The sequence below is a fragment of the Paramormyrops kingsleyae genome, chromosome 8 (assembly GCF_048594095.1).
Source record: "Paramormyrops kingsleyae isolate MSU_618 chromosome 8, PKINGS_0.4, whole genome shotgun sequence".
NCBI classification, from domain to species: Eukaryota; Metazoa; Chordata; class Actinopteri; order Osteoglossiformes; family Mormyridae; genus Paramormyrops; species Paramormyrops kingsleyae.
In genome coordinates this window covers 9,084,438-9,110,432 of record NC_132804.1, presented here as the reverse complement: position 1 = coordinate 9,110,432, position 25,995 = coordinate 9,084,438, and the positions used below count along the sequence as shown (strand labels likewise).

The 25,995-nt window shown below is 48.3% G+C and overlaps 1 protein-coding gene across 5 annotated transcripts in view; it reads right to left on the bottom strand.

The window, feature by feature from the left end:
* Positions 1 to 25,995, bottom strand: part of ephb2b (eph receptor B2b) — a 113,954-nt gene that overhangs the window by 34,455 nt on the left and 53,504 nt on the right. For all 5 annotated transcript variants that reach the window (XM_023827556.2, XM_023827558.2, XM_023827559.2 and 2 more), the window contains exons 3-4: positions 23,173 to 23,857; positions 1,485 to 1,640 (exon numbers count right to left, since the gene is read on the bottom strand). In XM_023827556.2, coding sequence (XP_023683324.1) covers positions 1,485 to 1,640; positions 23,173 to 23,857 — 841 coding nt within the window. The remainder of the gene's footprint in view (positions 1 to 1,484; positions 1,641 to 23,172; positions 23,858 to 25,995) is intronic.

The following is a 25,995-nucleotide window of genomic DNA, read 5'->3' as shown; positions in this document are numbered from 1 at the left end:
TTGCATGACTCCTGTTCAGCAGACACTGTAACTCGGAGCTGCTTACGAGGCAAAACACCTGCAGTGGGAAGGTGTTAAAAAAAAGCAGAGATGTGTTCCACGTTGAAAGGGAAGGTTGTTTCCATGGAAACTTGCCCCCCCCCTGCCCTTTTCCTCAGGAGGACACAGCAGCAGCTGCCCACAGGAGAACTCGGCCTCAAAAGGTCTTCAAAGTTGCTCTTTTCCACTGGAGCTCCATATCGCATTTATACAACTAAAACTTCCAGAGAAGGGGACGTCTGGTGGAGAATGCAGTTAGGAGGTCCTTCTCTATTCAGCTAAGGCCCCTCCTCCTGTCATGGGGGTCTTAAGCACTTGGTTTATTTGGATAAGGGCTAATAGAGAGTTTCTGGATAAAGAGCATTTACAGGAATGGACGGAATGCGGTTCTTCTTCAAGGGGTCAAACTTTGATTGAGAGGGTGATGTTCTTTTAGGGAGGGTCACACTGACTGACAACATGAGGCTCTATATGGACACTAAATATTTCAGAAGCAGGGTGCAGCTCTTTTCAACTTGTGGCGATAACCTTTAAAATTCCTTTAAAAAAATGTTAAGAGTCTGTAAACAAGTAACCATTAGAGTTTGCATGACTGAACAGAAATGTGACACCTTTGGTGATGTTACCAGGACAGGGACCTTCTGAATAGCTGGTGATTTTTCAGATGACTAGAGAAAGCCCTGCACTGTGAGTAATTAAAGAGTGACGACCTATGGGGCACGTGCCGGACGGGGCGGTTTTCTGTATATCACCTCGGGTCGTGACACACCGCCCCCTTCTGGCCGGCTGTGGGTCACCCTCAGACATAATCACCTCCCCCCTCCCAAGCTGACAGCTCATTTGCCTGTCCGCTAATCGGCTCCCATTAAGAGCCCCCTGAGCGTGGACTTGGTTGCGTTTAAGTGCCTTCCGCCCTGGGGGGGGGGGGGGGGGGGGATGTTTGGGGAACAGCTTCGCTTTGGATCTGTCTCACTGTATAGACCCCACATCACATGACGTCATTTTCCTGCACAAAGTATCTGCTGGTCTTGCTGCGCCAGTTTTATGTTAATGTATTTCCCACCGAGTCCTACAAAGAGCATTTTGCTTCTCCCGTGCATCTGCCCCCCCAACCCCCCCCATCCCTCCATACCCCTGCCACCCATCTGGTGGTGCCTGGGGCAAAGCCTTTAGGTGAGCCTGGGGAGCTTTTGAGGCTCATTCTGTCTGGGGGGGGGGAGGGGGGAGTCCTCCAGGCTATAATTCTCCACATACCATTTGTCCTCACCCTATGAAGACTGCTATATCTCCAAGTGGGGGAGGCAGAGGTGAGGATGGTGATTACATTCAGGGAGGTGGGGGTTGCCTCACACATAGCCTGGACCGTAAAGGTGCAGCAGAGCGTGGATCTATGGGGTTCACTTAGCAGTCATGCAACAGAAATCCCAGCAGGGGGCGATACGTACTGGTGCAGGGCATCTGGATGGGGTCCGAGTCGGTGCGGTAGTAGCCGTTGCGGCACACGCAGCTGGTGGCACCCTCGCTGGTGGTGCGACTGTTGATGGGGCACTGCAGGCACGCCTCATCGCCCTGGGAGGGCTTGAAGAAGCCGGAGGGACACGCTGCGGACAAAGGGGGGCGACGGTGAGCAAGAGCAGGAAGCAGACCAAACACCCAGCGGGACTGTCGTCTGTGTGCCATTCTTTAATTATTCACCATAAACAGCTCGCTAAGAAAGTGTTTCCCAACCCGGTCCTCTGGGACCTGCAGACAGTCCATGTTTTTGCTCCCTCCCAGCTCCCTGTCAGACAGTCCATGTTTTTGCTCCCTCCCAGCTCCCCGCCAGACAGTCCACATTTTTGCCTGGGAGCTGGGAAGGAGCAAAAAGGTGGGTCCCCAAGGACTAGATTGGGAAACACTGTGCTAAGACGTCGCAGGCATTTCAGTTCTCGTCGGGGTCCTAAATCTTGGTGCTGGTTCTGGGCACCAGAGGGGCTGCCCCCGGAAACTATCAGGTGCCCCAAAGTGCTTCACAAAAAGAAATCAAACAAGTTTCACTATTTGACATATAACAGGTAGAAAAATGAATTAATAAAAGTCAGAAGACAACAGCGCAGAAGAAACAAGAAGTGTAGTGCTGCCTTGGGTGTGTGATCCAGAGCTGAAACAGAGGCTTTGTGTCAGAAAAGCAGGTCCCTCCAAAGCACCATATTCAGCCGATATGTGCAACTGAGAGGAGAGGGAGGGGCTGAATGGGGCGGAGCCTGATATATATGGCCACGCCCAAATCAAGCCACAGCCTGTCCCACACAATCTGAAAAGGGTTTCAGCAATCTCCAGTCATTAATGCCCCCCCCCCACCCCCCGACACATCTGAGCAACAGGCTGCTGTAACCTCCTCCCTCCCCATTTCCAACCCGAAATCCCCATCGGTCCTGGCCAAGTTTGACTGTCGGGATTATAGAACAGACCCAGAAGACGCACGAGCGCCAGAGCAGACTTTGTGAGGTCTGCTGAGGCTCCGCTGTAAATCTCACAAAGACAAACAGGACGTGCAAACCCTCCCCCCTCCCCAGCACCCCACCCCCAGTCGGTCCTGCCCTCCACAGGCTGCACTCGTTTACTTCACGATCCCAAAGTCACCCTGCGAGGACACACTGTCCCCAGGATGGACTGACCACTGGAGTCACTGTGACTTAAAGGTTGCTGGAAGGGAATTGATGGAGACCAGGTGTGTGATATCTGCAGACAGTCAAACCTATCTCCGCCCCCCCCGAATAAGATAGTAAATCTTCTTACCAGTTTTCTTGGGCTGGACTAACAAATAATTAATCACATCTATTAATTAGGAATGATGCACCATTATCTGCACTATTTGCAGAGTACCGGCTGTGGTCCTGATTGTGTCTCACTGGGCAGTGAAGGTGGGGGTAGGGTGCATGCGGAGAATGAGCAGCACACCTTCTCCTCACTCTGCTAAATCAGGCAAGAAATATTAATCTCGACCCCCCACCCCCGCACGATTAATGGCAGGGAGGGGGCCCACATTCGCCGGCCCGGCTTCCCTCACAGTCGTCTTGTGGTGTAGCGAGGGGGGCCGCAGCGAGATGTTAGATACGGCCGGCTGGAACGGGGTCCGAGGCTTGGGGACGGACAGATTTTAAACAGAGGGGAGCTGTACAGGGAGACTGGCGAGGACCAAGGTGGTGGGGGGGGGGGGGCTCTGATACTGTCTGAGAGGGGAAGACAGAGACAAAGAAAGGGAGGGAGAGAATGAGGGGGACAGACACAGTCTGCACCCACAACGCCAGTCTGTCCTGTCCTGACTCTCACTTTATGAGGGATCCTCTTCCCATTGACGCCGTAATTACTGAGGCTAAACTGGACTTAAAAAATAAATCTTGCTCCTCAGACAATTTTCCAAGCGGAGTGAAAAACAAAATTTGTCCTTAACGTGATTCCATTCCTTTGGCTTCAAACATCGGCACAAATTAGTATTCGGCTTAATTAGGATAAATCCATCAATCAGTTAATTGTTCGGGGGGCCTTGAACTGTTAAGTAATTACATTATAATTAATTTTTATTTTAAGACCCAGTATCTCTTCTTTTAGCCTATCAGTATGGAAAACACACTCTCCAAAAATATCTCTGAGAAGGATTCAGAAATCCTGCAAATTGTGGGGAGAATTCAATCACCGTGTCCATCTTGGATAATTAACTTAAATTCCGGGACATGTTTGATATTCCTTTGAGCCCAGGAATCCAAAAGCCTGCTTTTCCAGCCTCACCACCAGCCCGGAGAGTCAGGGGCTCTGATCAGGCTCTGACTCCTTCCTGGGGTCCCGACTGCATTTTCTGAGAATCCAGCGCCCCGGAATCGTTGGATCATCGTCTGCGCATCGTCACCCAACGGGAGCCGTTGGGGCTTCCTGATGTGACTTTGGGTTCCTTCCAGAACCCTGCCGACGGTGCCTAATTACAGCTCCAAGCGGTCAGAGCACAGAGCCGCTTAGCCACTCCCCATCAGGCATCAACCTACAAACAAACGCTCCGGTGATTCCGAGAGAGCTAAAAACGGACTACGGACGAAAAATGGAGTCGTACGAGATGGGACGGAATTCTGAGCATTCAAATGGGATTTTATCAGCACATTCAATTTACAAGCCCAAGAACGTGCGGGAAAAAAAATCCTCGGTTTATAAAAAGAAAAAGTTAGCCGTCACATTAATATTAGGTATTTTGGGGAAAATACTAAAGCTTCTCTAATAGCAGGAGCCGGTGAAAAGGCAGAAGTTAACTACCGCTACCCGCGTTTATGACTTTAATAATGAATACAGACATGATTCATTTGGAAGCGAATGCTGGACATGTGGAAGCCTGTCGAGCCAAACTCGCCATTATAAAAATCATACGAGGAGTCACTGTGCCAGAAAGCACTTTCACTTTTATGACAAGCGATTTGCTCATTTTTTTCCACGTGGGGTTGACTTACGCCGGGTCCCTAAAACCCATGGAACGGCATCATGAAGCTGACCCCCCCCTCCCTTTTTTGGTAGGAGCTAGTTTCTCTTCAAAAGCACTAGGTGGCGCTGTCACAGAAAAGTGGTCCATGACTGCCAGGTCCTTCTGCTCTGTCTCGGTGGGACTGGAAGGGGGAGGTGGGGTGTGCAAAAGCAGCCTTTGTCGTGAAAACCCCGCCCAGACCCGCCCCACCGATAGTTGCCGGCTCGGATAAATGCCACAATCAAGCCAAAAGCAGTTGCATATCCATGGGTAACTCTGCACCATCTCAGCCCACCCCCAGCCCCTGCACCCTGAAATGGCTGGTCTCTTTGTCTCTTTGCTCGGCTGACGGAAGAACTAACCCCCCCCGCTGATACAGCAGCATGCCCATTCCACAGCGCGAAGCCCAGCTCCAATCTGCTGCCTTTGACCAAAAATTGGAAGCAAGAAGAAAAATGTGAGATGTGTGTGTGCGTGCGTGTGTGTGTGTGTGTGTGTGTGTGTCTGTGTTGGCTGGCCATGGGCACGAGGATCTGAGAGATGGGGGCCAAAATAAAATATGCAAAAAAAATGCCAGAAAAAACTGAGATCTGAGGTTTTGTCAGTAAAGCAAAAAAAAAATAAAAAATGCTGATGGTGGTAAATGTGAACGTGGCCAGCATTTTCTATGTGGGCATAAAAGCTCAGACTATGACTGGACGCTCTCTCGCTCTCTCTCTTTAAATACTGACCCCTCCGTCCCCCACCGTGGTCACCTGTACCACACACTAGCAGTATCCCATAAAGAAGATACGCCCACAGCAGCAACATCTGCTCCCCCACCGACAAGACATTTCATTCCAGAATGCTGCCTCCCATCTGGCCAATCACGGCCCATCCTTTCTCTCTGATTGGCTGCCTCAGTCTAGAGTGTGTAGTAACAGAGAAGTTCCGCGTATGTGTTTGTTAATCCCTCTGCCACCCACCAATCAGTAAGCAAGCTCCTCTTTGGCAAAAGCTTGCAGGGTCTGGTAATTTAATTAAGGCTCTATCTTTGCCAGCTACTCCAATCAGGACAAGGTGAAGGCAATTAGACCACATTTTCCATTACCCTGCTGGCTGGGGCAGGAAGAGGACGTCCACTGCCCTCATTGTATGGGATCTGCCCACCTTGAGGCATAATTGAGAGCATTCTGCTGTCACCTGGCCATATGTGATGCTGTCATAGGTGTCACTCACGGGGGTGACAGGTGGGACACATCCCACCCAATGCTTTCCAGGATTCTGCTTTTAAAAATATGAATACATTCGGTTCTCATCTAACCTACTGACTGAGGGAGAAAAGAAAACATTTTGCCAACGATTTTGGCTGCATACGCATAAACGTCAAGGCAGTGGTTCGGCAATGTTTATCAATGTACACACTTCTACGTTATCTTTTAAAAATGGATATTTCAAAATGGAAATGATCTCCATCCACACAGGTGTTTTCACATGTACGACTGTATTTCCATACACTGAAACGAACAAAACACATATGAGGAAGCTATTAGCCCACACTGGGCATGCGCACATCGATGCAGCCACCAGTAAACGTGTTTCTGCAAACTAACTTGCTATGTAGCTGCATACAGATCAGCAGCAGGGAAAGGGCCATTGAACACAGCCCCTGTATACCCGACATATCAGCATATTGTTTAGTTCTGTGCAGGGTGACCAGGTAAGCAATCAGACAATGGGACAGTATACCTAGTGGGATCAAAAATGGCCCATGTGATGAGCAGGGACCAATTAGAGTGCTTTTAGTGTCTGCATTTTCAAAGGTCTTTGTCATCTACAATGGAAACAGCACAGAGGCTCATATCCAAAGTCAAATCCGTACCTCAAAGCAAACTCTGCTTGTATTTCTCATCCATGGCCAACAGATGGGGCAGCAGCTAAAGAGCCGGAATGAAGGTGCACAGAAGGCTAAGGGGATCAAGCAGATCAAATAACGGTAATGGGGACCTTTTAGGAAACGTGCTGACTCATATTCTGCATAAAATAACCAGCGTGGAAATGGTAAGTGCAGGGAAATGGGTCAGGAAGCCACCCGACAAAGGTGCATGCACTCGGTAACAGCTGGGAGCATGGGGGGGGGGTCGCTCTCGCACCTTGCGCACGCAGGAGTAAGCTCACAGCACAGAAAACGGGCTTCTTGAGTCACACGCTCAGAAAGGAAGTGGCAGTTACGTTCCTGCACTGAGCAGAACCCAGTTTGTAAAATGTCAGCTCGTGAAAAATAACCGGAATTATTACTCCAGACGACGAATGTTATATTATTGGCAGGAAGAAGTGTTTTGATTTCTCACTTGTAGCATGGCGGCAAAGCCTGGAATTTTCATCACAGCTGTTTTTCCTACTACCCCCTCCCGCAGCACGGAGACGCATAAAGAACTGCGTCCATAATTGCGGTGTGGAAGCAGACAAAGGAATGCAAACCGGATCGTTTTTTATCAATAATTTGACACCTGTCGCTCATGAGGACCCAGAGGGCCAATCGTGTTGGATGCAGGCTGCCCCGGGGGGGGGAGGGAGATGCCGGCGGTTTGTGGCCAACCACAGCACATTTATCCTCATTATGGGCAGGCTGTCGATCAGCCTGCAACAGGGTGGGTCGACACAGGAAGCCTGCATCGTGAGTGGAGACGGGGGATGTCAATTACACACAGTGCAGCTCTGAACTCCACCCCCCCCCCCCCCACAGTGGCACTTCTGATGCCTAGGATCCTTTGACAGGTGCTGGGCAGTGGTAACAGGGGTGGGGGGAGCCCCAGCGGGGATCTTCAATGCAGGCCATGTCATACACTTCAGGTCATTTATTGCTTAACATCCTACTGGACGGTATAAATGAAGGGGAGGAGCCTAAACACACAGGGGTCACCGGCTCTTTGTGAGCCAATCGCTTGTCTGGTCTAACCCAAAAACAAAGGAACACTGGGAAATAACTGACATGTGAGTCTGGGTGACCCCCACAGAAGCGAGGGCCTGAAAGGGGTCACGCTTCTATTTGCTCCTGCAGAGACGTAGACAATCGATTGCCCACTAAGGTGACACCCAACAGGGCGTGTGTACAGAATCTGCTCCCTTTTAATCATAATGGTGCGGGGTTAACGATCAATTGTGCTCCCTGAGAACGCTGATACCCGCAGGATTTACGGCACAAAGCGGGCTGCCTGTCAGGGCACAGCTGGGCTTTGGCAGACCCCTGATTCACAGTGTACATTATGGGATGTTTTTTTTTTTTTCTCCTTCGTTCGTGGGGCTCCGCAGATGCCCTCGGCACCAGCTCAGTGACGGTGCAGCTTGTTTAAGGGCTGGGTCCAGTCAGGTCAAACAGTTGCTGTTCATGGCCTGCATTCCACAAGGCCTATTTCCTTAAAGAGACGTTTCCTTGGAAATGGTCAATGGTTCGGAAACATGGCTGGCATGCCGCTCTGTTTAGTGGTCAGTCTTATTAACACTTTATTCTATTAAAGTGACATCATGCCAGGCGTGCACTTGTGCCAGAAGAATATCACTTTTCCATAAACACAAGCTGTCCCATAACATAAACCCACTAGCAAGCAATGGTGATGTTTCAGGGCCAAGCACTGCTTACCAGCGTTTTACACTGGACCAAATAAAAGTGGCTCTCCAATCGTGCGACGTGAGGTGACTGCCTTTAAAGAATGCGATTTTCCCCAAGACTGCGAGGGCACCACATGACAAGGAAAGACGAGCCGCTAATAGGGTTAGCATAGTGGGGGCAGCTGTACCCAATCCTGCCTCCATCTCACCTACACCCCCACTCTTCCCTGCTCCGCAAACTCCCCCAAGTCCCTGTGAGGGTATCGCATTGGTGGGGCTCTGCCCCTGCGTCCCCGGTGTAAATTTAGCAGAAATTAAATCAATTCCATCCAAAAGGGATCCTAACCATTAGCGACACGGTGACAGCTGCTGCCGTCGGTGTCGCCTCACATGGAGATCATGCGTGAGCGAGTGCGCTGGGAAACTCCCTGACGGAAACAGCCCCTTGGATCAAAACCTCAAGCCTGTTAACAAACATTGGCCACTTTAGCCCTGCTAGCAAACGTTAGCCTCCTTAGCCCTGCTAGCAAACGTTAGCCTCCTTAGCCCTGCTAGCAAACGTTACCCTCTTTAGCCCTGCTAGCAAACGTTACCCTCTTTAGCCCTGCTAGCAAACGTTTCACTAGGAGTGTTTTTTTCATGCCGTTCTGCGGAGTATTCCTGCATGTAATTTATGACGTACTCTCTGGTAGACGCTGCACATATTTTATTTAAACTGTTTGGCTTTGACTCTTCAGAGCGTTAGCTATCTTAACCTTTCTTTCTGTACAAGCAGCAACGCTAATCCAGGAAGGAGTCTGATGCTCCACAGTTAAGTCGGGGTGATATTTAAATCTAAAAAAAAATAATAATAATTTATGCTTCGGATTTGTCCAGCTAAGCACGCAAGCTGCCTGTTCACTGTAACCTCGCGCACCACGTAAGGCAGAGGTGTGGCCTTCTTAATTTGTCATATGCGTCTAAAAGAAAGCCAAACTCCAAAGATTTACGTCTTAAATCCTGGGAAAAATAAGGACTGTCATAGTAAATAAATCAGTTTGAAATATAGACTTGACATTAAACAAACAGCATGAATTACAGACACGTGTTGAGCGTTAAAGTAGTTCCAGAATTGCAGGAATGATGCTGGTGCTGGTTAGAGATATGGGCTCGGCATTCAAGAACCCACCCAGTTCAGCGGCCCCCCCTGGCTGTGTGCGATGCTGGTTTCACCTGTGGATGACAGCATCAGTCAGCTGCCCTTAAACCACTGAACCACGCAGCGCTGCCTCTTCAAAACTCCTATGGCTGTTTACCCCCCCCCAAACATCTTCTTTCAGCTGCTGTCCCCTTAACCCAGATACAGAAAGGCGCCTCTGCCTTGTGTTGCCTTTAATTTGTACCAATCAATGCTGCCTGTTAAGACGGGGGCCCCCGGGGGGGTCAGCAAAATGCAGCGCTCTGCTCGTACTATAAGAGGGTTTCGACATGCAGCAAGCGTGGGGTGGGGGCAGGGGGGAGGGGAGGGTACACAAGGCCCCCGTTGCCATGGAAACTCCTTTAAAAGATCCCCGGGCAGTAAATTGCTGCCCCCACCCCAACACAAGAGCACGCACGCACACACACACACACACACGTGCAAACACACCTTCACATCGACTTGTCACGTATTTCCACACCTCTGCAGACCCAGACGGATTGTTTACTCGCTTTGTTTATGCCAAAAAGGACAGTAAACGATGCCACTTCACGGTTTCGGTTTAGGTGTCATTCCTCTTGGCTCGATCATTATAATCTTTTGTTTTTTTTTCCCTAACAAGATAATCAGTTGACTGACAATATGCCATCTGCCTTTGTGATGCATTTATATAGCTATAAGTGACCCATCTGAACTCAGAGATTAGATTAAACAGCTGGATTACTATTACATTGTTTTTAAATGCACACAGTGTATTGTCTGTGCTTTACCACAAGGCTTCATCCTCAACCAGGTTTAAAGCCCACTGCAGTCTTCCAGACAACAGTGGTGAGTCCAACCACACAGTGGTCTGGCCACGTTCAGATACCACCGACGCCACAAGGATTATTTTACTCCCAGCTATGAGTTTAAGCTGAGACATCGATTCAGACAGTACTTAGCAGTGAATTTAAGGGTCTCCAAGGAGATACAAAAAAACCTCAGGTCACCATATGACCCCCACTGTCTACAGCATCTAAAGCTGCCCCCCCACACCCAACCCCCCACTGCGCATGTCCCTTCAGCCGCGGAAAACCACGGCCTGGAGTGACACTTTCACCAGAACCAGGAACCAGAGGAGCTCTTCAATGAAACAAGAACCAGACGTTCAGAACATTCAGGTTTGATGTTATTTTTAATGAGTCTTCTTACAATTTGTACAACTGAGCAAAGTCCACGCAGAATCGCTTATGGCAAGCGTGAGCATTATAATGACCCACAGTGAGAAACAGGGGGATAGGGCTGGTTAAAACCTTCATCTGAACATCCCAATGCAAATCCACACTTCACCATCTACAAAGCCAACTCCTACCATGGTCGGTTTAAGAAATATGTCACACTTGTGTTTATATTTTTTAGTATTTCAAACTGGTCATGCTATGGAGGAAGACAGTGATGGTTTGGAAGGCTGGGTAGAAGATCTGGCAGGCAGAGTAGCCTATCCTCTCCCCCTCTGAAGGGTGGGGGAAAGTATCTTTGGTTCCTCTAATCTGTTCCAGCCTCTAGGTGGCAAGAGGTTTCAGTGCAGCAGATTAGAGATACGACTGTCACTACCCCCATCTAAAGACAGCGGAAAGTCTGGACTTTGAGTCAACACAAAGGCTGCAGGAGAAATGTATACGTTTTCATAACAAATGATAGTAGCACAGACTGCCCTGGTAGCCATAACAAAGGTAAACACCTGAAACAGAAACCTCAGAGTGTTTATATAAAAAAAAGAGCTTCATCGGGGGCCCAGGGACGACGAACTGAGTGGTTCTGCTAACATGTGGAGATACTCAGCACATAGTTACCTCAATACTGATTTTGTTACCAGGATCCCACCCCGGGTGCCGTGAAAAGTTGCTTGATCCAGCTGACGTGTAAAACAAACCCTGGAGCGGCCGTCGCCACAGGGAGGCTGCGTGGGGAGACTCATGGATTAGTCCCTGTTTCCTGGAGACAGTGGGATTATCTGAAATGGCTGCTAAGGTGGGCTGGGAGGGGGGTAAGGAGATAGATGCAGTGGGCTGGGATGACCGAGGGAGAGGAACTGGAGGGAAAAGTACAGTCATGGCAGATTTTAGAGAAACTGGGACCAAGGGCTTTCTCTGAAGTCGGGGAAAAATTTGTGCCAAGAGTCACTCACGACTTCCTTGATTTCGTGGGCTCTTGCACAGTGGTGCAGCGAGTTAGCATGCTGGAATTTGATTCAAGAAAAGGGGGGAGGGCCCCTTCCTGGATTTCAGATGCGGCGGGAATCGGAGCAGCAGTGCTGAAGCAAATGCCGTCTGCTGATGTGACCACATTTACGCAATAGCTTTACGTCACAGGCTGAGTGCGTCACACCCGCAAGCCGTCCAGCTGGGTCTCAGGTACCTGGTGTAGCTCCACACGACTTCACGCGATGGGATGGGACTTCCTGTCTATGTCAGCGAGCCGCAGTGAGCTTGTGGAGAACTCTGTCATCCTGTCAGCACTGTACCGACCACCAGGGCCTCGCATCCAGAATGTGAGCCAGGCCGTTTTAGGAGCTCTGCAGACTGGGAAAACCAGTCCACTTCTGGGACCCATTAGCTTGGCAGCCCCCCAACACCCAGAGCGCTGGCACCTGGCCAGCAAGTTCTAATCGCCAGCACCACGGATATCGCTGGTACTGGTGCCTCACCACACACATAATTCGAAAATGTGGCCCTGCTTTTTCAGGTAGGCCTCCATACCAGCCCACGAGGAGTGATAGCTGCCATGCTCACGTGACATCACTTCCTGCCAATGCTGTTTAGTCCAACAACAATAAAAAAAAAGGATATGAACACGCATATAGTACTGTGCAAAAATCTTAGTCAAAGAAAATAATGTTTAAATGATTGTCACATTGAAATAAACCTAAGATATGTCTGGCAAAGTATGTCAGCTTAGACATTTCAAAACCTCTGCTAAAGTCATACTAATATTTACAGTAACTATCCAATATATCCAAGTATTTGTTGACTCGACCACTAGCATATCATGTTTGCCCAATCAATACCTGGGCAAGTGATTGAACTAATGAAGTAAAATGTTAGCTGGTGGTGAAATGAAAGAAATACATGGAATGGTTGGGCTGCTCCTGAGGAGAGGTTTGGGAACATCTAGCCATCCAACAAGATATCAGTAACTTTCTGGAGAACCAAAGATATTCTTGTTATTTCCTATTCTGTTATTGTTCATTTGCATATATTCTAATGTTAAATTGTGTTTTCCTGGCCAAATATTCACTTATTTCCCAGATAAAAATCTTCAAACATATGAGCTTCAAAGATATGTTATACATTTAATATTACATTTTCTTATGTTAATTCTTTTTGGCATTGATTCTTGACCGTCTCTCTATTTTGTTATGAATTCTGCACATGTACATTATTAAATAGGCACCCTACAAGTGACAGAATGTTGCCCAGAGACGTTGACACATAATTAGGAGAGATCCTTCTGATTACTGTTGCGTGTCGGGTGCAAATAGGCAAAATAGGTCACCGTATGTAAAGCGTGTCTTCGAGGAGTCAAATCGATACGTGAAGGCTCTATATTTGGAAACAAGGTCACAGTACAAAGGCTCTTAAGGCTGCACAGAGATGGAACGGCATTGCCCATGTATTGAATGGGGGCCAACGATTAATTTAGGCGCCGGTGTCTCCTTAAAGGATCTCGCTAAAGGTTGATTCCCACGTGGTGCTTGGCCAAATCCCACAACGCGGCGAACCACGAGACGTTCCGCTCAACGTCAATGTCACGCATATATTTAGAAACCTCAGCCGACATTCTGAACCCCTCTGACGTTTTGCAGATTCCTCGATGTATCATTTTATATCTGGAGTTTAAAGACAGAAAAAACAGCATCTGGTAATAGAAATAGTGAGTGGGGGGGGGAACAGGCTCTAAACGGGCACTTCAGTTTTGTAGATGGCCTTTGGAAACCGGGAGAAACATAGCTGTATGTCATCATAAACCGTGAGGGTCAGTGTTCAGAAAATACATTTGTCGAAGGCTTCTATATCTCTTGAGGAGCAACACAAAGGCCAGCCAAGCTCAATGAGAGTGGTTACTCCTGGGTTCTCATAACTAGTGTGGAGCTACAGACAGCTACGGTCTGCTTTAGCGGAGGGAGGGGGGGAAATGGGACATTATGCCATGATTGCCGGGGACAGAAAGGGTAAGGAACCATCCTGAGTAACGTGGAGGGGGGCGGGGTCGTCATTGAAACATGAACAAATTCCTTTCCCTGCCCCCATCCACCATTACTACAGTGCAGCAGGTGGCACGGGTCATCTGGGAAGCCGAAAGGACTCACAGTCAAGCGCCGAGTCCCGGGTTGGGTTTAACTGCCTCGGGGGAGGGTCATAATGTCATGGCCAGTTGCGTAAAATCTGCAAGCCTCTCAATAAGAGGCAAAGAATTTAGGCCACTCCCTAAAAAAAAAATCTAAAAGATTTTAGCATGATGTTTATAGACAGACAAAGCCAGGCTATAAACCAAATTGGCTCTTGCATGAACTTCGCCTACCAACAGCAGAAGCAATTGCATTAATAATAATAATAATAACAATAATAATAATAAAACAGAAGAATAATAAGAATCATAAATAGATTACACTAATAGCACCAGTACCTAGACTCTGCTGGCACTGGAGCAGTTATAAAATTACCCCATGAAATCCCCATTAACAGAACGCTCCAAACTGGCCGTACTGCACTGCAGCACCACTGACATGTGAGCAGCTCAAGGCCACTGACATGCCTCACATCTGAGGGGGCCTGCTGGACATGTGTGTTACATCGTTCATCCGCTCACCTGTTTTTTTCCACTCTTCTTCACTCCTAGTATACTGAGCATCTGTTTACACCATACAGCTTGCTGGGATGTGGGGAATAAATTGCCGACTGGGATAAAAAGGCATCACAGCAATCTAATTGACCACAAGCAACCAATGAGAGAGTGCAGCCACACAAGATCCACGTCACACTGACTCTGGCCCCCAGTTCAGAAACAGGTGCAGCGTTCCCACAAAACCCACCACCTTTGCATTAGGTGCTTCTTATTTCAAGCTTAAAGCGTATTGGTGGACGTGGTGAGTAGTGCTGCAGCCTCACACCTCTGGGGTTGTGGGTTTCACTCCCTGCATCAGTTCCCCTAATCCAAAAATAAGAAGTATATGGATTGGTGACTTCAGTGTGTGATCGAGTGTGAATGTTTGTGCTCCATGAAGAATGTACTGGCCTCCCATCAATGTCAGGACAGTATAGCATCTTAACAGGACAGACAGAAGGCAAAGGAAGAAACAGAGGACTATCTATGTATCACAGAAGAAATGAAGACAGAGGTTAAACCCTCCTACAGCCCATGTGGTGTGAACATTGACTAAACCTGTGACAAATAAAACTGACTTGACTTGAAAACAGGCATTTCTTTAGCTCAGACTAAGCTGACGGAACAATGACTATGGATGTGCTTTTAATCCAGGGTGATACGATACACCGCATTAGCTGAAAAAGCAAAACGTGGAGAGCGGTCGCCTCCAGGGTTTGGCAGCTTCTCTTTTCCGGTCCAGCAGGTACTGACATGGGGTCGTAATCCTCAGGCAATCAGTTCATGCCCTGAGATGCGACACACTGGAAAAACATACAACTCCAAGGTTTTCAGTACATGTCCTGAGATTTGACTTGCTGTTTTACATTTACAAAATATACTTCAGAATTACCAAGTCAAGAGGTTAGCGGCACCAAAGCCTAAAGGGGATACGCCAAGAACCGCAGTTTAATTTATGCACCAGACTCTGGAAATGTCTCTCGAAATATCTGTCCTCCACCGGGAGTGGATTCTTGCTAGCGTTCAACGGAAGTAGGAGAGGAGTGCCTCTCTACAGATAAGTGTAAAGAACTTCTGAAGGACTTTCGAAGGGCATCTTGGCAGACTTTGTGCCAAATGAAGCTGTTGTTACCATGGGGAGGGAGGGGTGCAGTGATTGAATAGATGGGGAAACAAGGAGAAAACCTCAAACCCTAGTGCAGGGGATCACGGCAGTAATCTGACAAAGCCAACAAGCGGTAATCCTTAGAAGTATGTGTCTGTGATACAAGAGAGGCCTTAATCTTCTTGTCGGAGGCTGACAAGTGTATACCGTTTCACACCTAAGTGCCTGCAGTTCACAGTCACTTGTCATCTTACGGTTACTGTTCTTGTCCTGTGGAAACCCATTTCCATCTGTCTGCTGATGCAAATTATACTTCCTGAGACGGCCAGTGGAAACCTGTCTACACCCGTCTACCATTGCAAACCATACTCCCTGAGACGGCCAGCAGAAAGTCATCACTGCCTGTCTATCGATGTTGACTATACTCCCTGAGACGGCCAGCAGAAAGTCATCACTGCCTGTCTATCGATGTTGACTATACTCCCTGAGACGGCCAGCAGAAAGTCATCACTGTCTGTCTATCGATGTTGACTATACTCCCTGAGACGGCCAGCAGAAAGTCATCACTGCCTGTCTATCGATGTTGACTATACTCCCTGAGACGGCCAGCAGAAAGTCATCACTGCCTGTCTATCGATGTTGACTATACTCCCTGAGACGGCCAGCAGAAAGTCATCACTGTCTGTCTATCGATGTTGACTATACTCCCTTAGTTGGCCTTCGGAAAGTCATCACTGCCTGTCTACCGATCCAGACTATACTCCCCAAGACGGCCAGCTGGGACAACGTGCAATTATGAAAGATGAACACTGGAGACCATTTTGGTCTCTGGGCCAACAGCACAAGAACTTGGATCAAGGCAGTGGTGGTGGCCTTTGAATTGGTGCCGATGTCTGTGCTGATCCATGAAACGAGCTCTGAAGACACGTCAGTGGTAGCGTGTGTTCTGTCTAAGTTGATGGTCGGCAACGAATCAGGTAACCGAAATGCAGCTTGACAGTGGCCCTTGTGTCATTCGAACAGAAGCAGCTTGTCACACTCTTCTTGCAGTAACACCACATTGAACTCCAGTCCTTCTCCACACTCGCTCTCCTTCCTTTCATGCACTTGAACAAATAATAAATAAATAAAACCGAAGGAGAACGATCACAAGGACAATTTTTTGCCCATCGCAATCCTGATTACATATTCCAGTGGTGTCCGAATGTCAACTGTCGCCAGGACGAGCCAGACATGTCCGTCTGTCATCATGAACAGTGAAGAATTATTTTCTCTCCTCTTCACTCAGAAACCATGGCCACATAATTCGTCTCTGGGTACAAAAATAATCAGTACACACTGTTTTGCAAGGTATAATCCTTAACCTTGAAATGGCCTGAGTGTAGCCAATGATTAACAGCACACATATCTGTGACTCCCAGGTCTATAATAAGGACCACCTGTCTACCATAGAGTGTAATCAAGCCTATTCCAAGGAATTCAGGTGAGCGGGGTCACTTCAAAACTTCACCTTTGACCTTCACATGTCTTAGTTATAATCAAATGCAGAACCACAGAGCCACCAGGTATTGGTTTCGACCAGGTGTTTATAGATGATTTTATATAAGGGATTTTGAGTTTATATTAGGTGGAATAAGTTGGTTAGGAAGTGGGTGTGGCCTTGAAATGCATCATGGGAATTCCAATCCTCAGCGATGAGCAAAGAGAAGGTGGACCCCCCCAGATTGGGGAAAATCCAGTACAAACACTCCCGCTCGGGGGGGAGATGGGATGGCACATTGCTGGGTGTGTGTTGTGGAGAATCTTCTTTTGACTCGCAGGGTGGCAAACAACGTAGGAGGTCGAACCCATGGCCTGGAGTGCACTTTGCCGGGACTCCTCCTACCCCGCCCCCCCCCGAAGCCCACTGCAGCCGATGGCAAAACCACACATCATAGCTGGATTCTCAGTGACAGCCACGAATACGAAACAACTCATGTCACGTGCCTCCCCAGGGGCTCAGCGGGAAGCCGCCCATTCCAGGGGCCGTTCCCCAGCACTGGAAAACGTTTATTTATTTTTCACCCGCAAACGTTTTTTTCCGTGACAAATTACAATGGCGGCTGCCCCCGGAAACACTCTCCATTCCAAGCCGAGCCACGATTACCGGCGCCTGGGGGCCAGCAGCGTGAGGCGGCAGGCTAATCTTTCACCGCCGACTGTTTGCACCCAGTGGTAAGTGGAGACGGGGCCAGCCGGGAATGCGGGGGGCTGGGGAGAGCCCGCTGGCAGCTCAGGCTTCACGTGGCCGGTTACCGGAACGTCATGACGACAAGCCGGTACTCTGATATTCAAACAAATGAGGTGAGCAGGTTCAACGGAAGCCAAAGGTTCAGCAGAACGGCCTTGGGGAAATACCCAACTGCAAAACTGCATGAAAAAATGAAAACTCTTTGGATAAAATTGTCAACACAGCAAATAAACCTATATCAATTAAATATGAGTAACAAAACAAATTTTATTTATTTATTGTATTTAAAAAGTAAAAAGAAAAACACACAATAGCCATTAGTGTTCCTTCAGAAATAATTGTCCCATGACAGGTGCTGGTAACGCATGCATAGTTGCCTGGTAGCTGCAAAACTGGCCATCTTCCAGATTCACGTACTGCCTGACATCGCCCTCCCAAAAGAACCCAGGAATGAGACTCGCTGTAATCAGGCCCACAGTGTGGAAGGGTGGGGCCAGATCATGTCCAAGGAGGACCTGCAGTTTTACTCATGACCCAGTACAAATGGTGAAAAGGGTTAGGGTTAGGTTTAGGGTTAGGTTTAGGCAAGGTCACTTTGGATAATAAATACATTAGCACTCAGAAAATGACCGAAAGCTTGGGCTCCAGTATCTCACAGATAAGACCTGCTGTCGAGCGTTGACAGAATCATAAACCCTCTTCTCACCCCCTCAGCCCCTACCCCCACCCAACAACGTCAAGCTGAGCTTAGCGGAACGGGTTAAAACTGCCTTCAATGCTGATGCAGCAATGTGGTTAAATTAGCATGGAGGACTTTCCATGTGATAATGCTTTGGCTCAGCGGCCATTCGTACGCCAGAGCTCTCCGCTTGGACGGCTTCTTTCTCCTTTCCTTGTTTTCACAAGTGGTGACAGACAAGCCTTGAAGGTCCAGCTCGCAACGACACCACAGATCCATATGCCAAGAGAAGCTGCCCTGGGGGCTGCAGACCCCACCCCCCTACCCAGCAGCAACCAATCAGATCTGAGGGCGGAGGCAGAAGGTTTGGGCAAGCGCAAGGACAAGGCCCTGTAGAGAAGTCACAGTCAACGAAATGTCTTTTTGAAAGTCGGTTTTGCCACAGATGAATCAATCAAAAGTAATTTAGGAATAATCTTCATAGTGTTATCCAGACTCCCCACATATGAGATGATTTTAGTTTTTTTGCTGTTCAAAGTAACACTAAGCAAAAGTTTGCAATGTTTGCTTGCAGATGGAACAGCACCCATGTCCTGAATGTAGCCGAGCCCCACCACTAACATTTGCTTTCAAATTGCTGGACAGCTGAGCTGTTATTATGAGCGCAAAACGTAGATTCGAATTTGCGTGCTTTCCTGAAAGCTTCTACTTATTTAAAACACGCTTTCATTCCGTATCACTGAAGAGCCATTTTCATCCTCCCAATAAAAGCCCACAAATACTTTTAAAAAAAAAACCAAAATGACGGCAAATTTCAATCAGTTGGCTTTGGTGCCAGTTCTCTTTTCGTCTAGAGTTACAAAGAATGCTGTCTCTCCTGTCGGGAATCAGTTTCCATTTTTGGGGAGGAGGTTCTTTCTTGCTCGAGTGGAAATCTCCCGCAAGCTTGTTGCTAGGTGAGTAATGAGGACGAAAGCGAGGAAGCAGGGCGGCACAAACAGCCACACCGTCCGTGACTGCAGCAGACACCTCGGAGCCTTGTCCATTTCCAGCCTTAAACATCTCCAGACCAAACGGAGTGAGTGATTTTGCTCCTGTTAGCTGGCCTCGGAGAGAAACCCCCGCTAATTACCTCCTGGCTGCACGCCCCCCCCCCCCCCCAATCACAGAAACGGCTCTGCAATACTGACCCGGTACGTCTACATCTGACTTGGCGCGGGAGGTCTACGGCACGTCCTTAGTCTCCTCTCCACAGATGCAAGGGTACCGGGCTTCATGCCCTGGCCCAGCCTGAACGGAATGTCCTGGAAAGCATGCATGCCAGGGAGGGCATGAGGGGGGGGGGACAGGGGGCGCCACTGCCCTTCTGCTGAGAGGTGGTTATTCACTGGGCTGAATCTTCCACCTCTATATACACAGGTTTCTGATGCTGAATTAACGAGATGTGAGGGAAGCCCACTTTCACTCCCCACCCCCTCACTTACTCTCACCCCTGGGCAATTTGCAAGGATATCCCCACCCCACCCCACACAAAGCCAGGTGACATCACCACACTTCCCATGTCCTTCAGACCAACCTCTTTCCATGGTACCCAGCTACACATAGAAACATCCCTGTTCTTGTCACAGGCATTGACTGTATATTCCCAGAAACCACATGGATATCTTTATGGCAGGACTGTAGCCCCTGGACCAGAGGGCTCCTTTAAGAGGGCTGAGTAACTATGATGTGTTCTTGCTACCGACTGAACACTGGTGGCTTCTTTTCCAGCTTGTTGTCAGACGATATCCAAGCTGCGGTCGTCCTCTGTCCTGCCCTCATCTACTGTAGCCCTTTACGAGACAGCGGGAATCTTCAACCCAGCTGCCGGGAGGTTTTCTAAGAAAACAAGACGGATGATAAAATTACAGGCACCAGGTCACATGACCGACCGGGCTCGGCTAAGCGATGTTCCATGTAATGTTCCGTGCACCATAATTGGCTGCCATTGAATGAGTACAGGAAGACTTTAAAAATGCAAATTACTAAAAAGCACACAGGGCTGGCTGAAGAGACTTGCATGAAGACCCAGCTGAGGTGACGAAAGTAACAAAACAGGTCCTGGTGCATAATGTTTAAAATTTTACCAATGGACACAATGCAGATGCATGTTACAGAAATGAACGTCATCATTCCACAGCAACATGTGGCCTTCATCTTTCCGTTCGGCTGTTCTTCGCATGATAATGTCTGCTTGCAAGATGACTAAAATCTCCTTAAGTGCTTCCAATAATGGAAATCAAACCTGGTAAGTAAAATGATCAGGGGCAAAAAGAAACATAAATGTCCCTGGATATCGTCAAATATTTTGACAGGTTTCACATTGGCTTGTAATTATTTCCGCAAAGAAAAGCCCAGAGAGGCTTTAAGTGATTTGAGCGTAATTACAAGCTGCTCAAACAATATAACTTCGGTCTGTGGTTATTTATCTTCCTGTTTTGACAGCACACTTGTCTCGGGGACCCTCACCCCACACCATCCACACCAGGTGACGACCCCCCCCCCCCCTTACCATGGTGTCACCCCGGTCATAAGTAACGCAGCCCTTCCTGAATTGACGCACCATAGTGGGGGGTCGTGGGTGCGTAAAAGGCAATGACTGCAGGCTACGGCGAGATCATGTCCCACACGGCTGGATCGGCTTACACTGTCAACAAATCCAACCAGGGTGGGGGGGGGGTGTCTGAGTTCTGCTCTCCATGCATGGAGCATATGTGCAGGAAACACAGCCCATAATAACCATTTAATTCCTCTCCTGCTTCATTTATTTATTTATTGACGAGTTTAACGAGTTTCTTCTCTGCATCCGTGACTCTTACAGATATAATACTGTCTGAAAAACAGACCACCTGTGTGTGTGTGTGTGTGTGTGTGTGTGTGTTCATGTGTGTGCTGGTGGGGGGCAGGCACGCGGATAGTCCCCTCGTTAACATTCTGCATTCCGCCACGCTGCGGGGGATGGAGAGGTTCTGAAAAATGACGTGGAGCCTCTCATGCACCCCCCCCCCCCCACACCCCACCCCCCAGAGAGCCTGACATTCTGAAACCCAAGTCTTGATTCATCCCAGCAGCGTTTGCTTTTCTTCTTGCGAGTTTCTTGCAGGTTTTGTTAAATTTGTGACAGCGACTCGAATAAATAACAGGAAGTGTTCCTGCCTCGGCCTCTCTCCTTCAGTGTCAGTGTGAAGAGGCTCGCTGTGAAGCATCCCCTGCTCAGGGCCACGGCACCACGAAAGCTGCTTCCCGGGATAGCAGATCTATGCAGGTTACAGAAATGTGATAGATCTATGCAGGACACAGAAATGTGACAGATTTCTGCTTGTTGCAGTAACGTGACAGATCTATGCAGGTTCCAGAAAAGCAACATATCTTTTCTGGTTACAGTAATGTGACAGATCTATACAGGTTACAGCAATGTGACAGATCCATGCAGGGTTCTGAAATGTGACAGATCTATGCAGGATGAGGTGAAGTGAGAAATCTGCACAAGTTACAATGAGGTGACAGATCAGTGCAGGTTACAGAAATGCAACAGACCTATTCTAGTTACTGTAATATGACAGATCTATGCAGGTTACAGTAATTCTGATGCTGAATGGAGTCAATCAGCTCATGAGACCCCAGAACGCCCAAATGGCTCAAGCTCCACCCCCACGGCTACCGATTCCAACCCACTGAAGAAACAATATCTTAATATCCACTGAAGCACCATTTCAGTCTATTATGTGTTGTGATTTTTTTTGTGATAAATGAATTAGTACCTGAGAAGGATGACTGCTGAATCAACAGTCAAATCGGTAGCGGGTGGAAACAAGAGCTCAGAGCTCAGAGAACTGGGATGTGAGGGTTTTATGTTGACAAGAAACACAAAATCCAGGATCCCAACTCCAGGATCAGAGAGTCCAGCTATGGTACCCTGGAGAAAGCTGTCTTACCCTCTACAGCCACTAAGCAGTACTATGTTTTTACAGGTAATAATTTCATTTTTCAAATCTTTAAAACAGATTCTCGATTCACCTACAAAGTACCTGCTATCAAAAACGACTCAAGACAATTTGGAGACAAAAGGCTAAAACTTAGAGCGTAATAGGAAAACCATTCATCACGACAGGATGATTAAATAAATAATAGAATAAGGATACGAAATTACATTCCCCGACCGGCGGGTTTTTCACGGATATATTATTTCTCATGTGGGAATTACCTTACGTTACATTACAGGACACCCTCAACAAAGAAAGCACGGTCCTTTCAAGCCATGGATGGAAGGACGGGTGAAATTACATTCGTTACACTGAGCAGAATGTGGGAAATGACCACCTCGTAAAGGAAAGGGCTCGCAGCCGGCATGTGACTGAGGTACAAAATCCAGGGGTTCCTTTCCCTGCCACAGGACGGTGAAGGGAATTAATCCTGACTCATATACATTTCCTCATGTACTGTGTCACTCCGTGTGTGTGTGTGTGCATGTGTGCGCTGATCCGGGCCCCACACAAGACAAGGGGGCCATGACAGAAGTGAAATGACCACTGCGACTCGTCACTGGAACTTTTCCGAGTCGCATGCGGCACAGAAAGCCCATTGGTCGCACCCCGAAAGAGTTTCGGGGAGAGTTGCCAGGGCGATAAATGACACCTTTTGATCCCATTACTCAAACTAATGGTGTGGCCGCTTCCATCGAGGAGCCCTGCAGCTGCTGAAGGCATACGGCCATCAGGGAAGGGAGGGAGGAAGACGTTAACCGGTCACGGGACACTAACAACAAATGAGGCACCAAAGGACCAGGGGCGTTTGAGACACCGTCGGTCATCAAGGAGAGGAAGTTGTGCTGCCAGAGACCACGCATGGTATGGCACCGTTCCCTACGAGTCTACGGGCGTCTGAGATATGAACAGTTGGCTGCAACCAGTCTAGATGAAAAGTGTACCCCCCGAGACAGAAAGGACAGGAAGGACCCCCACAGCCTCACCTCTGCAGATCGTCTTGTTCTCGGATGCCTCGTGACCAGCCTTGCAAATGCAGCGCCCGATAGGGACCATCCACTCCCCATCGCCATTGCAGTACAGCTTTATGGGGACATCCACCTCCTCACTATTGGGGATACACACGCCCCACGCCACCACCAACGAAGTGCTCTCTGCCCCAGTCAGGGTCTCCTGGAAGATGGCGCCGTTCTGGATGACGCGGGGGCACTTGCGGTAGAAGACGCGCACGGCGATAAGCGACATGCAGCCGCCGTAGTCCTGGAAGGCCAGGTAGAATCCTTGGCGGGACAGTTGGCCGAAACTGCGCACCTCCGTGTTGATCTTCATCACACGACCGCCCAGATCCACCTGCGAGAAGCTCTCATCGGCCGCGATGGTGTCCACCTTGATCCAGGGGTTCTCCATCCAAGGGGGGAAGGTCTTGGTTGCCGTGTCTGAGTCGGACTCATAGTAGTAGAGGTTGAAGGTCTCCTTGCAGGATCCCGGCACGTTGGGGATGCTGCTGCAGTCGCGCACGGAGAATTTCATCTCCACGTGGATGCGGAGCGCGCCGCGCCGCCGGATGTACTTTGTGCGCACCCAGTTGTTCTGGTTGCTGCTGAAGACGTTGCACACCTGGTAGGTGCGGATGGTGTTCATGTTCTCGTCATAGCCACTCACCTCCTCCCACTGCAGGGGCAAAGACACAAGCCTTCAGAAATGCACACACTCATCGGCGGGTGACCTCTGACCCGTTTCTCCTCAACCTGCTTCGTTAGATACAAAATAAGTTCATATGTCATATGGTTAAAACATAGAATCAAAATCCTGAGTCACATAAATAAATGCAATTAATTTATAAAAGCTGAAGGAACAGAGGTCCAGTTGGGTAGATATAAGTATATAAAACTAGTCTCAGGAAGTCCCTGGGTGGTCAGTCGGGAGACAGCTCAGCTGCTGTGCCGGTCAACCAAATAATCTGCCAATTTAAAAATTCTGTAGCAGCACTTCGGAATGCTAACTAGTGAGTTTCCTCATGCACATGCACATGCACATGCAATAAACCGCGACTGCTCTGCATAGAGAAACACACAAAAAAGTGGCACGTGTGTCAGCGTGATCGCGTGTCATTTCGAACTGATTGATCGCAGCGTGCGGTCGCAGTGGAATCACAGGTAACCGCTCGCTATTGCTAATCACGGGAGGTTCCTCAAACGATGGATGTTAGAAAGAGACCAGGCGAGGCGGAAACAGTCAGACTGCTTCACCAGTTCAATATGCTATTTATTATTTATTTTCTTCTTGAAATGTCCTTAGTAAAGTTATCGGGATGATAACACTTGAAGTGTGGCATCATTCATCAAAGTTCGCAAGAACAAAGACAAAAGGTCTTCAGCATGAAAATCCTGGACTGAAAATGAGTCCCACTCGGTTCCTGGTCTCAGGTGGCAGGAACCTCAGCCCCTTCTCACCCCCAGCACACCTTCGGCCGCCCCTGCGTTCTGCTCCCTGTCCATCACCTGGCCTTTCAGGCATCGGTCAGCTGCTAATTAAAAAGAAACGCCTGAAACCTTGAGGACGGAGATCCCCCCCCCAAGCACAGTGCAGGAACCTCACCACCTCCCGCTCCCGCGTGTTTCAGTAGTGTCTGGAAGCGTCCTCCGTCTCGGTCGGCGCTGTGCTGGCATCTGCAGTGTGTCGGCAGAGCCAACTTGGCTTCAATTGCATTCCCTCCACACCAGAAGATCATACGTTCTGTTTTCACAACCCGTCAAAGGTCTCTAAGGCCGGCTGGGATGATCGTCACATCGTCACCCCTCAGTTCCAAGGTTCGCAAAACCACTCGGGGAACAGTCACACTCAACCTGCTTGTTCATGCCAACCACTTAAAAAAACTCATGCTAATGAACAATCGATCACCATCTAAGTGCCACAGGATCTACATGCCTATTATGGGGTATCTTCTGAAGAACCATAAAAAAAATAAAAAGTCATACTGAATGGTAATACTTGCACATACCATCAAAACACTGCATCTAACTAATTTGCACATTTTCCTTGTCTACTTAGGTTTAGAGTCTATATTTTCATCTTGTCTACTTAGGTTAATGTTTAGAGTTTATATTTTTATAGTGTATTTTCTGGTATTTATACTGTATATGCAAATTCTACGTGCCTTTTGTTCTGTCTCTCTGTATACTTGTATATAGTGGAGATGACAATAAAGTTCACTTAGACTTAGACTAAATTTACTTTAGCCGGCTTAGTCACCTCAAATGGAAGTACATACAGCAACAAAGTACTCCCTTAAAATAACTGATATTAGTTGCATCTGGAGCCACTCTGTTCCTTTAATGAATATCTGGGCTCCTGGGCCTTTTTGTATTATAAATACACCTTCAACAAAGACCAATCGACGCATTAACATAATTCAGAAGCATAAGGATGAATTGGGATCATGACTGAACCTACTTGACAACACGATCAAGTTCAGTAATTACCGCTGATTAATGCAAGGAGCCGTATGCTCAGAGTCCTAAGTGGCTCGCTGGAGGATTGTGGCATTCGGGAACCCAGCCAAGCCCCCACCCAGCCCTGGATTACATCCTGTAAACTTCTTAATCTGTCTTATAATTAAAGCGATCATGGCTTGCTGGAGTTAAGATTTAAGGGTCAAATCAATATCAGGAGTCGGAAAGGTTTGCAACTGATATTGTTGTATTTAAAAATGAAATGAGAGCCTCGCTTCAGTGTTTTATTACACACATGATAAATATTCATCTGCCGTAGCGTATTTCTGCAGTCAAAAAGGAAGTAGGGTGTAGTCC